Raw genomic sequence first — 17,885 nt, forward strand, 5'->3', positions numbered from 1 at the left:
GACAACCAAGCAAATATGTGACCTGGTGTGAGAATGAATGTGGGTGTATTTGTGAAAATAAGAGATGGGGATACAATTGTACACTGAATAACAAGTCATCACCACTGGAGAAGTCATGGTATTAGTACAATATATAACTCAGTCTTCATGTGCCTCATTGTATATCCTTAACATATCCATCTATACACAGTCTATGTACAGCTATAAAATGTCTACTTTATTAAAACAAAACAAAACTTCATCTGTTTCTCACATTGGCAGCTTTTGACAAAATATTGTCATGAATAATGAAAATAATTGACAACAGAAAAATGTCCTTAACCTCTATTTTTCAATTCAAGTGATAACATTTGATTACATCATGTGAACCCCCAACTATAAATCCCATCCTCTAAGCCTCATATGTGTTCCTCTCTAAATGTTGAAAAAACTACAATTTATATCACAAAACATGAAACAAACATCTTACAAACATTGCTACAGTTTATTGGCTCACACAGAAATCTTACTAACTGTGTGAATGCTACATTTTGTCATTTGGCTCAACAAAAATCTTACCAATTATGACATTTGTCAAGCAAGACAATAAAATGTAGCAATGTTAGTAAGATATTTGTCTAGCCAGACTACATTTAATTTCAAGTTTTATGATTATAATTGTAATATATGCAAGGATTCATTGAGGTACTTTGGTTTATATCTGATATGAAGTCACTTCATATCACTTCAAGTGATGACATTAGTCATGCTTACCTGAAGTCAATTTCTAAATTACCAAATTCTTACTTGCCAAAGATGTGTGACATACACTTTACTGGTAGGCAGATCTGAAAACTGCTGTAATACTCTGTCTGTATAACTTATGACATACACTTTGCTGGCAGGCAGATCTGAAAACTGCTGTAATACTGTGCCTGTATAACATATGAAATACACTTTGCTGGTAGGCAGATCTGAAAATGGCTGCAATACTTCATCAGTATAATATATGACATACACTTTGCTGGCCAGAAATATAATATATCTTGTCACTGGAATCATCACCACACCTGTTCTCCCCAGAAAAGAATGGTAGAACCATGTGAATTTTGCAAAACAAAAGCATATACTGTTATGCTAATGAATTCTTATTGCTATCAATAAGTCATAGGGGTGGAACCCAGTACTCCTGTACAGTGTGCACACTGACTGGTTAATTGATTGTTTGGCTGACAACAAGTAAACTGTTATTTTTGTTATACTTCATTTGAGATATAATCTCCATACCTATTTTATTTCATCATAGTACTGCGGTATTACACACCATCTTCCAAATCTAGTCCTCCAAGTCAACTGAACATTTCCTCGAACGGCACACCATTTTTTTGTCAGCGATGTCCTAAAAAGGACCCCAGACATATCCCATTTTAATTACAACAATCTACCAAACAATTCCCCATATCCTCAAGAAGGATATTTTTCTTGTCAGCCACATCCCCTCCTCTCCTAAAAGGGGCACCAGACATCTCCCATTTCTACATACACTGTTTTCAATTGAGTGAAGTGTTCAATGGTTACAGTTCCCAGCTCTCGTCCAATACCAGACTGTTTGTAGCCACCAAATGGTAGCTCCACTGGGTACATGTTGAAATTATTGATAGAACAACTACCAGCCTCCAGTTTGGCCATGACACGATGACCTCGTTGTAAATCACTGTAAATAACAACAAACAACATCAAGCTATATTAGAGCAATCATAAATTATGTATCTTGGTTGGGAGCTATACCTGCTAATCCAAACTCTGTGTTATTAGCTCTTTTTAACATTTCATGACTTACTTTGTGAAAACACCACCTGCTAATCCAAACTCTGTGTTATTAGCTCTTTTTAAGACTCCACGACTTACTTTGTGAAAACACCACCTGCTAATCCAAACTCTGTGTTATTAGCTCTTTTTAACATTTCATGACTTACTTTGTGAAAACACCACCTGCTAATCCAAACTCTGTGTTATTAGCTCTTTTTAACATTTCATGACTTACTTTGTGAAAACACCACCTGCTAATCCAAACTCTGTGTTATTAGCTCTTTTTAAGACTCCATGACTTACTTTGTGAAAACACCACCTGCTAATCCAAACTCTGTGTTATTAGCTCTTTTTAACATTTCATGACTTACTTTGTGAAAACACCACCTGCTAATCCAAACTCTGTGTTATTAGCTCTTTTTAACATTCCATGACTTACTTTGTGAAAACACCACCTGCTAATCCAAACTCTGTGTTATTAGTTCTTTTTAACATTTCATGACTTACTTTGTGAAAACACCACCTGGTAATCCAAACTCTGTGTTATTAGCTCTTTTTAACATTTCATGACTTACTTTGTGAAAACACCACCTGCTAATCCAAACTCCGTGTTATTAGCTCTTTTTAAGACTTCATCTTCTGTTTCAAAACTCATAACTGACATCACTGGACCAAAAACCTCCTCTTTGACAACCGTCATGTCATCAGTACACTCAGAAAGTATACAGGGAGAAATAAAGGTACCACCAGACAATTTGGAATCAGAAGGTATCACTTTCTCTCCTCCACACAGAACCTTTGCACCCTGATAAACAACAAATCAGTCAAAAATATCAATAAAGGGGGTGTGTGGGGGGTGTATTATCATCAACTTGACACAATCTTTTTATCAAAGGTTTGGGAACCTTGGTAACAGGAGGGAGATCTGGTAAAATTTTCTATCCCTTGTAACATTATTTTAATGGGGAACTCATATATTTTCACCTGCTTACCACCCTTTAAGTGCCATCTTTCAATTCCTGGTAATCACATTAGTATTATCTTAATAAGGATTACATAGAATCATTCTTTTGTTCTGGGTCAACTTTTTCTATATCTCTATCAAAACAATCATTTCTTACACCTGAATTTTAATCCTAATCAAAGTAGGCCTTTAAACCCCAATATTTGAATGCCATACTTTTGGATTAGTATTATCTTATCAGTGGAGCCATAATGATTGGATAGATTTATCCTTCTTTGTTCTCTTGCTCTGCCAGATAACTGTTTTGTAAATTTGAATCTCGACGAATCAGACAAAGGCCTGTAACTAAATCACATGTACCAGGTGTACTTCAAATCAAAATAGTTGTATGAGAGAATGTGTTCATGAAAAACAAAATCAAACATGGTATATTACTGTGAAGATCATAAACATGCTAAATGATATTACAGTAAATTAACAAGGAATTTGTAACTTACAAACTTAAAATCTAAAGAAGATGTGAAATACATTAGTTTGACTTTTGACATTGACCTTTGACATTTGACCTTACCTCTGCCTTAGCACCTTCCACATATCCCAATACTTTCTGTCCATGGTCAGCGCTGATAGTAGCACCAACTGTAGTTTCATTATTCATTGGATCACCAATCTTCATATTTTTAGTTTTTTCAACTACTTTCTCTAAGAATGGTTGTAGAATAGAGTTTTCAACAAACACCCTGGTACCATTGGAACACACCTGAAATATATCAAGTACAAAAAATGACAGACATTCTTGAACAAATCTACTAGTACAGTTAATTTTGAAAATCAAAATCATTATAAACTTCAACTCTAACTACTTCACCTAAATGAACAAGTGAATGTATAGTTATATTTTCACAAAATCTACAGTTTTGGATAAACATTTGTAATAATACCAGAACCTAATGACATGTGAGTAACAGGAGACGTGTACTTGGGGAATTGACATTTGTGTTTTCTCTCACTATGCTGAAGTATAACATTAGGTGGAGATCACTTCATGCACTTAAAATGTGCATATACCCCAAGCATACCACACCAGGAATTACACAGCATGGGTTCTGTCATCATACTAACCTGCCCTTGTGATAGAAAGTTTGCCATCATAGCACCTTTGACAGCATTTTCTAAGTCACTGTCAGCAAATATTATAAGAGGTGATTTACCACCAAGTTCTAATGTCACATGTTTGACTCCTTGGGAAGAATTCGCCATGATCTGAAGGAAAAAAAATCGTTTTGAACAATCAAATATGCATACTCAAAGTAACTGATGTCATAGAGTGTAATAGCCTTCTGGTTGTGAATTACTGAGTGTGGATCTAAGATGGGTTGCACATCTGGGAAAGCTGGAATAAAATTGGATTATCTAGCATGTGTCGTTGTTTGGATGGGACCAATCTATCTAACATAACATGATCTAGTAAGAGATAGCCTAATAAGGAGACTTGAGTATACATTTTGAAACTGAAATGGAGATATGTGGCTCAGCTCCAGGGATGTACACCCTAAACCAGTGAACAAGTACCTCCATCCCCCACCCCTCACCCCCACCCCTCACCCCCATCCCCACCCTGCACAGGATGTGAATACACAGCCAGCTTTGTCAAAGGCCAATTACTACTGCACTTCCAGTTTAACTTTATTTATCCATATTAGTACATCATACCTTTTTGCCGGTTGGTACACTCCCTGTAAACGTGACTTTAGCAATATCTGGGTGGGTACCTAGAAGGGTGCCAGTTTCAGCACCACCTTGAATGATATTAAACACACCACTAGGCATTCCACTCTCTGAAGTCACAAACAGAAATTATATAATTATGTACATTTCATTATTAACGGTATCATTATTATGTATTTTGTGTATATTGAACATTTAGAAAAAAACAAAATGATAGTGTATACTTTTACTTCTTGACAACATTTAAACAAAATTTGAACAAAATGTACTTTTCAAAATTTACCACAACACTAGACTTACTGAGTACATTTCATTTTGTATCTACTGATATCAAATCATTATTTTCAGTATCAATTTAAAGTGAACGGCATTCCAAGAAATAAAGATATTTTCATGAACTTTGGGTTCTGGAGAGTCAAGTCATGGTATTACATCACCTACATTACATGGGATTTCAGAGAAACATCAAGTTGAAGTTGTTCTCCATTTGGGGATCTTTGCTGTGGGCCACATTTCCTCATGGGAGTCAGCTGAAATATTTATGCACTGATTGAACAATGAATATTCATGACTCCTAACAGCCTATTACCATCAGTGAAAATGTCATGAATATTCATTGTTCAACCATTGCATACAGCCTTTCTGGCGAAGACCTATTTTTGAATGCAATAACACTTTAACAGCATCTTGATTCTTACCAGCAAATATCTCAGCCAACATTATGGCTGTTAATGGGGTCAAAGGTGAGGGTTTGTACACCATAGTATTTCCACATGCTAAAGCTGGAGATGCCTTCCAACATGCTATCTGGAACGGATAATTCCATGCACCTATTCCGGCACACACTCCTAGAGGCTCTCGTCTTGTGTAGCCAAACGAACCACCTGGTAGCTGGATATGTTGACCTGAAATGAACATATCAGACTGGTTTTATACTTTAGTGAGCATGTCACCATGGCAAAGCATGTTACCATGGTAAATGCTATAAGTGTGTTAAGAAAAAACTGGGTGGGTCATTCAATGAAATCAACCAAGGGAGAGTGGCCATGAATTAACATGTAAACACGTAACTTCCAACTATATTCTAGATACTACTCCAACCTACCAAATTTCATCGTACATTATAAAACACACATGCATGCACGCATGCATGCATGCACGCACACGCACACACACACACACACACACACACACACACACACACACACACATACATACAACACATTAATCGATCACATATTGCTCTTATTTCAAGTAAAATTCAATATCTAAGATAAACCTAACATGTTCACCAAACAACTTTGCTGAGAAAGACAAGTTCTTTCTCAGTGACTCATGATAGCAGTCCATTACACTAACCCCCCACCCACACCCCCCCCCCCCCGACAATGACAACAAGACATCAGCACAGCAAACATTTGAGATTGGCCTCAAAAACTTTTCTTGACTCTCTGAGTAGAAATTTTCATTTGAAACTTTCATCTTATTGACGATTTGAAGTTACCTGATATAGTTGGTGCAATGCCTGCATAGAATTCCATGGTATCAACTGCAATCTGTATATCTGCCCTTACTTCCCAGATTGGTTTGCCATTGTCTTTCACTTCTGTCTTGGCTATGTCTTCTATATTTTCCTGTAAATAACAGTTTTGTATGGTATTGGTAAGATATAGTCATTATACCATCGTATAGTATTGGCAAGATAGTCATTACACCATAGTATGGTATTGGTAAGATATAGTCATTACACCATAGTATGGTATTGGTAAGATATAGTCATTTATACCATAGTATGGTATTGGTAAGATCTAGTCATTTATACCATAGTATGGTATTGGCAAGATATAGTCATTATACCATAGTATGGTATTGGCAAGATCTAGTCATTTATACCATAGTATGGTATTGGTAAGATATAGTCATTTATACCATAGTATGGTATTGGTAAGATATAGTCATTTATACCATAGTATGGTATTGGCAAGATATAGTCATTTATACCATAGTATGGTATTGGTAAGATATAGTCATTTATACCATAGTATGGTATTGGTAAGATATAGTCATTTATACCATAGTATGGTATTGGTAAGATATAGTCATTTATACCATAGTATGGTATTGGTAAGATATAGTCATTTATACCATAGTATGGTATTGGTAAGATATAGTCATTACACCATAGTATGGTATTGGTAAGATCTAGTCATTATACCATAGTATGGTATTGGTAAGATATAGTCATTACACCATAGTATGGTATTGGTAAGATCTAGTCATTATACCATAGTATGGTATTGGTAAGATCTAGTCATTTATACCATAGTATGGTATTGGCAAGATATAGTCATTTATACCATAGTATGGTATTGGCAAGATATAGTCATTTATACCATAGTATGGTATTGGCAAGATATAGTCATTTATACCATAGTATGGTATTGGTAAGATCTAGTCATTATACCATAGTATGGTATTGGTAAGATATAGTCATTTATACCATAGTATGGTATTGGTAAGATATAGTCATTACACCATAGTATGGTATTGGTAAGATATAGTCATTTATACCATAGTATGGTATTGGCAAGATATAGTCATTTATACCATAGTATGGTATTGGCAAGATATAGTCATTACACCATAGTATGGTATTGGTAAGATCTAGTCATTATACCATAGTATGGTATTGGTAAGATATAGTCATTACACCATAGTATGGTATTGGTAAGATCTAGTCATTATACCATAGTATGGTATTGGTAAGATCTAGTCATTTATACCATAGTATGGTATTGGCAAGATATAGTCATTTATACCATAGTATGGTATTGGCAAGATATAGTCATTTATACCATAGTATGGTATTGGCAAGATATAGTCATTTATACCATAGTATGGTATTGGTAAGATCTAGTCATTATACCATAGTATGGTATTGGTAAGATATAGTCATTTATACCATAGTATGGTATTGGTAAGATATAGTCATTACACCATAGTATGGTATTGGTAAGATATAGTCATTTATACCATAGTATGGTATTGGCAAGATATAGTCATTTATACCATAGTATGGTATTGGCAAGATATAGTCATTACACCATAGTATGGTATTGGTAAGATATAGTCATTACACCATAGTATGGTATTGGTAAGATCTAGTCATTTATACCATAGTATGGTATTGGTAAGATATAGTCATTTATACCATAGTATGGTATTGGTTGGATATAGTCATTTATACCATAGTATGGTATTGGTAAGATATAGTCATTATACCATAGTATGGTATTGGTAAGATATAGTCATTACACCATAGTATGGTATTGGTAAGATATAGTCATTTATACCATAGTATGGTATTGGCAAGATATAGTCATTTATACCATAGTATGGTATTGGTAAGATATAGTCATTTATACCATAGTATGGTATTGGCAAGATATAGTCATTTATACCATAGTATGGTATTGGTTGGATATAGTCATTTATACCATAGTATGGTATTGGTAAGATATAGTCATTATACCATAGTATGGTATTGGTAAGATATAGTCATTTATACCATAGTATGGTATTGGCAAGATATAGTCATTTATACCATAGTATGGTATTGGTAAGATATAGTCATTTATACCATAGTATGGTATTGGTAAGATATAGTCATTACACCATAGTATGGTATTGGTAAGATATAGTCATTTATACCATAGTATGGTATTGGTTGGATATAGTCATTTATACCATAGTATGGTATTGGTAAGATATAGTCATTATACCATAGTATGGTATTGGTAAGATATAGTCATTTATACCATAGTATGGTATTGGCAAGATATAGTCATTTATACCATAGTATGGTATTGGTAAGATATAGTCATTTATACCATAGTATGGTATTGGTAAGATATAGTCATTACACCATAGTATGGTATTGGTAAGATATAGTCATTTATACCATAGTATGGTATTGGTAAGATATAGTCATTTATACCATAGTATGGTATTGGTAAGATATAGTCATTTATACCATAGTATGGTATTGGTAAGATATAGTCATTATACCATAGTATGGTATTGGTAAGATCTAGTCATTATACCATAGTATGGTATTGGTAAGATATAATCATTTATACCATGGTATCATGGTATTGGTAAGATATAGTCATTTATACCATAGTCAAATAGCTTGCTATACATTTCCAGAATTATACCATTCACAAGCAAAGTTGAACCCCAAAATATGTCATTTATACCCTGGACAATATGTGTCGTGAGAACCTGTGTCTACGTCATTGGTTTTGCTGTGTTCAAAACATGAATCAAACTATTCAAAATTACCATTACTTTCCCTGATTTTTCTTTGATATTACTGGTGCTGGTATAATTATGTTATTCTCCAATATTTTACTTCATTCAGTTGGAAAATACTCATGACCTAAGGGTTTGTAACTACTCGTCTAGCAACTCATAGTGACATGGCCCCTTGGGTCACTCATTTTCCTCAGCTGAATAAAGAAATGTACTGGGGAATAATATCTACATATATACATCAAAGTTTTTATCAAACCTTGGGAGGGGCAGAGTTGGGAAATTAACATTCTTCTTGAATTGAATTTAACTTCTGTTCCAAACACAACTTGAAAATTTTACCTGAAATTTTCGACTGCCCACTTCAGTCTTTGTCAACAGATTGACCCACTACTCAATACATGTGACCTTATGGACACGTGAGCCTAATAAATTCAATACTATGATATACCAACACAGATTATTTCCATGTGAAAATAACATTCTTGTTCATTATATCATTATTATTATGATTATTTTTAATTAAAGTGAACTGTTTTTGTATACCATTAATTTTAATAAAAGGATCAACCATAGATTTCACTGATCATACAGAATTATCTGACTACAATGACTGCTTACATAACAAAATACATTGTTCAATTATAAAACGTGTTGATTACAATGTCTTACATAATCATTCTATCATGCTACTACATGAAAACTATGACTTGTGAAGTCAATCATTCAATGGTTAAAGTTGATGACTTGTGATCTGCAGGTTGCAGGTTCAAGCCCCGCCACTGCTGTCTGTTTCTGTTTAACCTTGGGCAAGATTGGAACCATCATTGTGCCCTTGTCAACTCAGCTGTATAATTGGGGACCTGGTAGGATAGAGGTTGTAATGTGAATGCTTTAATCCTATGTGCTTATAGAGGCTGCAGTGAATTGTATGTTAATGCCAGGGGTAATAATTGTACAGCACTTTAAGTACAGTGTGGGAATGCTACATAAAAACTAACATAATCAAATTAGTCAAAGATCAACTTAGTCAAACATCCATAATTTAATCCCAGGTTGACATATTTGTATCTTCTTATCTTTGGCTTTTTTCTAAAAGTTCTGAGAAATAAAATCAATGTACTTACAGTTATAAGTCGAGCTGCTTTCCTAAGATATTTAGCCCTTTCACTTCCTGAGTATTGGGACCAAATCTGGAAGGCTTCTTTTGAACTTTGCACAGCCTCATTGACATCATCTTGGCCAGAACTAGGACACGTGCATAGAAGTTTACCTAGGATAAAACATAAATATTTATTATATTAATATGTGAAGATCGATATTTGGAAGAAACAGGGACCCAGTCCATTACTAGCAAATGTACACATATATACATACATGCACACAGTATGATAACAGCTCATCTGTCCAAACGTTCTGTCTAAGTTCATGAATTTAACTTTGTTTTGCACCAATAATTTCAAGTAGCTCACCACAGCTTTCACCAGGTACCCTACCCACCATCATGGCTTCATCAGTGTTTTCTGAAGTCACGATGCATGCGTGACTTCAGACAACTTTCCTAAATTCTCGGATGTTGTTCCTCATCCCAATTCTGAAACACCACGAAAGTATAATATTGCTTACCTGTAGCGGGTTCAAACACCCTGATGTCCTGGGATTTATCAGTATTGGTCGCTAATACACGGTGTCCTCCAACAAAGTTTAAACTGGCCGGTGATTCTAACGTGAGTGTTCCCGCAGGTCTCGATATTTGAAAGAGTGGTTTTGCAACGCGTAGACAACTGCTCGTCAGTTTTTGGGCTAACATAATTATGTGATCTGATGTTCGTAATTTTAAACACACGGTGTTTTGGGTCACAGCAGTCACAAATCAATCACAATCTTTGCAAGTTTCGACTGGGTGGCCTTGATATGTAAGTACTTCCTGTCGATGTCGGCGTCGTCTGTCCGATCCGTCAAACTTTTGGAAACTGCGCCCTCTTGTGGCACAGCGTGTCTACATCTCTACCTTCAGTCACAGACAGGAGTATCAATGTGCTTCAGTCGAGTGTCACTACACTGGCAAACGGTGTAAAAATGGACTAGTAAATAATATAATAATATGAATTATCAATCAACAATGACGTCATCTGCATCTTTGTCCACTTTGCTCTATCAGGAAATTCTTGAACGATCCATACAGACTTCCAGTTCCATCAGAACCTCGGTCAAATTCTTATGCTTTATTTCGCAATTATATATTATTTTCAGTTATAGTTAATTCAATGTATTGTACACTAACGAAAGTATGCACATCTTCAAAATATACGTGTGTGTGTTTATTTGTACATTCATTCATTCATTCATTCACTCATTCATTCATTCATTCATTCATTCATTCGTTCGTTCGTTCGTTCGTTCGTTTGTTCGTTCGTTCGTTCATATCGTTCGTTCGTTCGTTCATTCATTCATTCATTCATTCTTTCATTCATTCATTCATTCATTCATTTATTCATTCATTCATTCATTAACGTTCTCCAATTGTCCACGTGGTTCTCTGCTGACCAATGGAATCCATCACCGGTATCAGTTTACAGAAAACAAGTCTCGGAATACATAATGTTCATGTACTGTATATTAGTGTACCAGGATAATCTATTCATATAAAGTAAGTATACATATAAAGTAAGTCTATGATTAAAAATCGCTTGTTTTTTCGCGTCATTGATATAAATTGAAATAATTAATACAACTGTCATTTTTTTTCAAAATATCCATAATGTATATATGATATCCGCATCCATAATAACACATGATGTTTTCTGGTTACTTTGACATTTTTGCAACCAGCAACTGGCCGATATCGCTCCAATGTCGTAAATTATAAATAATGCAGACACTTTACAGACTGTAGTAATTATTTACCCACTATCAGAGATATTAACACTGATATGCTGCAAATACGTCATATAGGAGATGACTACTCTACCTGATAATGACGTCACTACGCCACCTGTTAACCATCGCCACGACTCAATCTATACCTACAGTATGTTTAATAAACGGAGTTCGTAAAACAATTCTATAGCATAAATGTGATGAATTGAACGGTTACCGTAACACACCGGAGTAATAGCTTTACACTTTAACTTAAGGTAATGAATTCCTATATGTATTCATTTTGATATCAAGCTTGTGTCACTGTCAATTCAATGTGCATCATACACAGCTGTGCGCATGTTAGGTTACAATGGATTTTACCTGTAAGAGGAGGGAAGTGTGCTTTATAGAGGATGACATTAAGTTCTCATGTTGTTGTTGTTGTTGTTGTTGTTGTTGTTGCTGTTGTTGTTGTTGTTGTTGTTGTTGTTGTTGTTTTCTGTGTTTTTAAGTTATGCGTAAATGTGTTTATAAATGTATTAAGAAAGTTGAAAACAATTAAAATGTCTTTGTTACTATTCATGTATGCACGGTAAGGAACTCTCTCCAAATCCAGGCAATGAGAGATATTTCATATTAGTTTTCTGTTACTCTGATCCATTTGTAACTTTGGTCTGTGACAGTTTTTTGTATTTGCATAGTTTATATTTTTTAATCTGTTTTGTATGGGCATGGAACCTGCGTCAAGCAATAAATAAATAAAAATATTGCATATTTGTACAATATAATATCTTCGAATTTGTTGTTACAGCAGGGAAATTTATGAAATTGCACCATTTTTCGTTGCGTTAGCAGGAAAATTGCACTCTGGGTTCCGAGAGTGTTATTCTATAACCGATGTATATGAACAGTGTGGATTGATACGACGTGTTCAAGTGTGAGTACTAATTTAAAAAAAGATTCCATATTTAACCATTCAAATGATTCTTTCTTTTAGGTGATTTTCATCAACTGGAATATGATGCTTAGACAAGTTGTTGCCATAGTTACTCTTCTATACCTTGTTAGTTTTACATGTACGACAACTACAAAGAACTCGTCTACACCAATTGGTGATAAAGACACTGAAACAATTCCGCCACTAGAATATGAGGACTTAGATGTAGATTTTGACGAATTATTTGGTATAGAAGTAAGTTATGCAGTATTCTTCAACTTTTCAGACTACACAAATCTCACCAGAATGAGTTGTTGACCATAGTGTCGCTAATGATTTCTACATGATTGTATATATTTAAGATGTCCATGTTTCGATATGGAACCCAAATGTTCGTATAAGCCTAGATATCCTGTATGCATGCACAACCCGACCACGTCACTTGGTGAGCAACGTACAATATTAATATCAAGACTTGTTTAAAAAATGAAAAAAATAACTTAGCCAAAATCGAAACTAGTACTATTTTACAGACTGTAAAGTTAAATTTACATATGATAGTGATGACGACTTAAAAAAAACAACAATTTTCAATATTTTTGCTCGAGCACGTAAAGGAGTAAAACGTTGTAATTACTGACCCTTGACCCTTGACCCTGTTGCCTTGGTCTATTGCAATGATGTATACTATAAAGAATGACGTGTGTTCAATTCCCACAACTTCTGCCCTGTTCGTAAGATAATGGAGAGATATGGACGATGAGTCCTTTTGGTGTCATTTAAAAAAAAAAATAAAGTGTACATATCAGCATATATCAGACTTTGCTCTTGTTATTGATACAAGGTCCCTCTTTTCAAAATCACTGATGATACCACATACATGTATATTATTGCCCTCCTCATGCCAACACTTCAGGGAGTCTTCTTCACTGGAAGAAGGGGAAATCAAGCCCGTTCTGTCGCTTAAAATGCCACCCTCCCCGATTCCTTTTTCTAAAAAGTGGCCCTAAGACATGACTTATCCCTGTTAAAATATTTCAAAAGTATGACGTCAGACGTGAAATGGGACACGAGGCACAGAATCGATGGTACGGACCTAGCCCACCGCTGCCACCACATTGATAATTTTAAAGGCATTGATTGTTTCCCACTTCTTCCATCACAGTAAATTTGTTTGAGTAATTAATTAATTTTCGTGTATGGTTCTAATTACATTTGTATATAATTAATTGAAGGCCAGAACTCCCTATGGTCACGTGCACACTGTCATTACTGTCGGGACCGAGCATGGTCAACATCCCCACTAGCTCCACTATGTCCAATATCTCACCACACTGTTCCCCCTTCACTCCTGTGAGACCTATTCCTCTCCTCACGCCACAACTAACAATAGATTCACTGATTAATAGCAGTGCTTTGACTGATATGCTCTGACATTACAGTACAATGGTGGAAGTGGTGGGGTGTACGTGGCACAAGTGGTGGGATGCCAAAATCACAAAAAAGTTCAAAAAAGTTAGATAATACAATGAATCAAAGTAAAATGTAGCCCCCCTTAGTATAGTTCCATTTTCTAATACGTTGCTCTCCTCACAGAACCGATTGGTAAAATATAGCCCCTAACTCCTCCACCCTCCCCTCTTGTAATTACTGAAGGCTCCCTTACAACATGAACGATGTAGAAGCGCTTTTGTACCACAATATGTCCTTAGTCCCGGGATCGATTCTAATCTCCTTTTCTTTGGTTCTTTCTTTTTAAGACAGTTTATCTGTCTATACTTTGTATTATGTTGACTCAGATTTTTTATTATTTCACCTTCTGTAGTCACAAGATGTCCTCGACAAAACACAGACAAAGAAAAGATTGGAAAAGATATTCCGAATGATGGATGTAGATGAAAGTAAGAGATTGGATAAAAGTAAGTATTGAGTATTTGTCTGTCTGTCTGTCTGACTGTCTGTCTGTCTGTCTGTCTGTCCGTCCGTCCGTCTGTCTGTCTGTCTGTCTGTCTGTCCGCCCGTCCGTCCGTCTGTCTGTCTGTCTGTTTAACCAACTGTCCAACTGTGTATATTTATATTGTTTTCTGTGTAGTTGTATCAAAACAGAACCAGTAAACACTAACATGACACAGGCTGTACTTGGTGTCATGACAACGCTACATTCATTTATGGATACTATAATTTTGACTATTTAGATGAAATGAAGGACTGGATATACAAGACAATTGTGGCCATGTATCGGATGAAAAGTGAAGAGGGTTTTGAGTTGATAGACAGTGCTGGTGACGGTGATGGCAAATTATCTTGGGACGAAACTGTCACATTTATGTATAGAAATGAGGGGCCAATGGCACACATCGATTTTGCAAAAGTAAGTATATGTGTTTACAATGTAGTCTTGTGTGAGGTATGTAAGGGTACCTAAAAAGCTACGCACAAAACCCAAAGTGACCGGTACCGGTCGTGAGGTTTTGTTGTTATGATATTATATATATACAAATTTTTATACATCAATCTCGCTTTCTCCCTTTTCTGCGGCTTCTAATAAATGCAATTATACGTAGGGTGGCATGACCTTTGCTACGTTTCTTTCATTTTATCTTTACTTTTAAATTGCCAGGAAATTATTCAGGATAAGAAACGTTTTGACGCAGCGGATGCTGACAGTGATCAAGTGTTATCCAAAAAAGAATTTTTTGTGTTTGAACACCCAGAGTTGTACGACAATATGAAGGTATGTTATTGACCACATTTGATTTTTGGTTTGATCACATTTATTAATTATAAAACTCTCTTGTAGGATAATTAAACTATTAAAATGTTAATAATTATCGACGTTGGTCCAGTGTGATGTATCTCTTTGTTTATGCATGATAGAATAGACGATTTTTGATCATGAGCATACTGATACACAATTGAACTAAAAATGCACCATGCACTTTTGTCAGGAATTTATAGCCTGGAAGTTTTTCGACGACTTCGATAAAAATTCTGATGGCAGTGTTGAATCTGAGGAATACATAGGTAAAATATATCCAGATCTGATCAGAGATGATGATGACGAGTATGATGATGATGATGATGATGATGATGACGAAAGCTTGGAAGAGAAAGGTATGTTTAACTCTGGTGAAATGTTAATATATACAGATAAACGGTTAGTAGTACAGCATCAATATCAGGCATGGCCCAAAGATATAAAAACATATTATTACTCACAATTGTGGTTGCCATGGAAACCAAGGTCCAAAACGTTTCCCATACACAATACATGTTTCAAAACTACTGACTATACCTACGTATACATTGAACTTTTATATAGGCCAAAATTCTGTGTTGCGCATCAAATGAAGTAATTTTACCATTTGTTGCTCGGTTACTATGGTTACCAAAATTGTCTCATAATATGAATTAACTCATTTAGCCAATGTATATAGCAATGATATAACAACAAGTATGTTACCATGGTTACTCTAAGTTGTGAATCGAAGAGTATCATCAAAAAATGAATTTTATTGTTGCAATGTAATGAAAACGACAAAAATTAAGAAAATCCTGATTAAATTTATCAAGAAAGAGATCTGTGAAGTGCACTTGGGAAATATTTCCCTTAAAATTCTGGTACAGTCGTTGGGGTGCTTCTCAAAAGTGCATATATGATTGATTATTGCTCTGCCCGTTCAAAGTAGTGGCCTGATAGATTCTTCTTTAATAAACTAAATCTCATGTAAGAAATCTTTAATTAATGCAGTCTTCATTTTTCTACAAAAGCTGCCAAAGTACTTGAGGATTGGAAAAGACGGTTTGAAATGATAGATGCTAACAGTGATGGAAGACTCAGTGTTCCTGAAGTTTTAGACATTATGTTACCAAGTCTACACCGTTCTGCTGCATATGGAGTAGGTAGTGCTTAGACATATATAATTCTGCCCCCCACCCCACCCCCTCCCAGCATTTACCCAATCTACACCATTTCATTGCATATGGAGTGGTTAGTGACCATTCAGACATCATCTCTTTATTAATACAAATGTATATATTGTTAGATTTGATAGGATCATATCTAATTTATGAATAAGTAATCCAAAGCTAGTAGGCTGGAAAGTTGTGTATTATCAAATAGTGTTTGTTTGTATGTATGTATGTATGTATGTATGTATGTATGTATGTATGTATGTATGTATGTATGTATGTGTTTGTGTGTGTATGTGTGTGTATGTATGTATGAGTGTGTGTATGTATGTATGTATGTATGTATGTATGTATGTATGTATGTGCGTCTGTATGATTTAGGATATAATAAGATTAAGCGTGATGGTTAAGCAAATTACAAGGACAACATGCTTATGTTTGTAATATCCAAAACTGGTCTTTTCCTGTTCTGGATTTGATAAGTGTTTCTTCCCTATGGTGTTATTTCTCCTCCAGGCTAAACTGATAATGGGACAAGTTGATGACAACAAGGATGGAAAGTTAAGTGTAGCTGAAGTCAGGAAGAACTTTAAAGTATTCACAGAAAACAAAGAAGTGGATTTTAACACACAGATCAGAAGAATTAAAGATGAACTTTGACCCTATCCCATCCAATGAACTATGATCTCAACCTAGATCTTCTACAGAAATCTTCATTTTTTAGAAAATTTTGATCTTTCCTTCAGCATGTTCAAACATTGAGTAATGTACAATAAATCACCCATCTTGTCAAAATTTGTCAAAATATAATAGTCCCAGGCACAAAGAAACTACTTTGATATATACATACACTTTAGTTAGCCTAATCAAACTTGGCACAAAGAAAACTACTTTGATATATACATACACTGTATTTAGCCTAATCAAACTTGGCACAAAGATACTACTTTGATATATACATACACTGTATTTAGCCTAATCAAACTTGGCACAAAGACACTACTTTGATATATACATACACTGTATTTAGCCTAATCAAACTTGGCACAAAGATACTACTTTGATATATACATACACTTTAGTTAGCCTAATCAAACTTGGCACAAAGACACTACTTTGATATATACATACACTGTATTTAGCCTAATCAAACTTGGCACAAAGATACTACTTTGATATATACATACACTTTAGTTAGCCTAATCAAACTTGGCACAAAGACACTACTTTGATATATACATACACTGTATTTAGCCTAATCAAACTTGGCACAAAGATACTACTTTGATATATACATACACTGTATTTAGCCTAATCAAACTTGGCACAAAGACACTACTTTGATATATACATACACTGTATTTAGCCTAATCAAACTTG

The 17,885-nt window shown here is 35.0% G+C and overlaps 2 protein-coding genes across 2 annotated transcripts; one reads left to right on the forward strand and one right to left on the reverse strand.

The window, feature by feature from the left end:
- Positions 1 to 709: 709 nt before the first annotated feature.
- On the reverse strand, positions 710 to 10,685 carry LOC144440989 (4-trimethylaminobutyraldehyde dehydrogenase-like). The gene is made up of 9 exons (XM_078130489.1): positions 10,421 to 10,685; positions 9,922 to 10,067; positions 5,985 to 6,114; positions 5,179 to 5,385; positions 4,466 to 4,590; positions 3,875 to 4,015; positions 3,324 to 3,512; positions 2,364 to 2,593; positions 710 to 1,693 (listed from the first exon to the last, which is right to left on the reverse strand). Exons 1-9 carry the CDS (start codon positions 10,602 to 10,604, stop codon positions 1,486 to 1,488), a joined length of 1,560 nt encoding a protein of 519 aa, XP_077986615.1. The 5' UTR covers positions 10,605 to 10,685; the 3' UTR covers positions 710 to 1,485.
- A 1,086-nt stretch (positions 10,686 to 11,771) lies between these two features.
- Positions 11,772 to 17,165, forward strand: LOC144441253 (calumenin-like). The gene is made up of 8 exons (XM_078130811.1): positions 11,772 to 11,825; positions 12,654 to 12,848; positions 14,419 to 14,512; positions 14,789 to 14,964; positions 15,214 to 15,327; positions 15,542 to 15,707; positions 16,365 to 16,492; positions 17,022 to 17,165. Exons 1-8 carry the CDS (start codon positions 11,772 to 11,774, stop codon positions 17,163 to 17,165), a joined length of 1,071 nt encoding a protein of 356 aa, XP_077986937.1.
- The last annotated feature ends 720 nt before the right edge of the window (positions 17,166 to 17,885 follow it).

The sequence above is a fragment of the Glandiceps talaboti genome, chromosome 10, assembly GCF_964340395.1.
Source record: "Glandiceps talaboti chromosome 10, keGlaTala1.1, whole genome shotgun sequence".
Lineage (NCBI taxonomy): Eukaryota > Metazoa > Hemichordata > Enteropneusta > Spengelidae > Glandiceps > Glandiceps talaboti.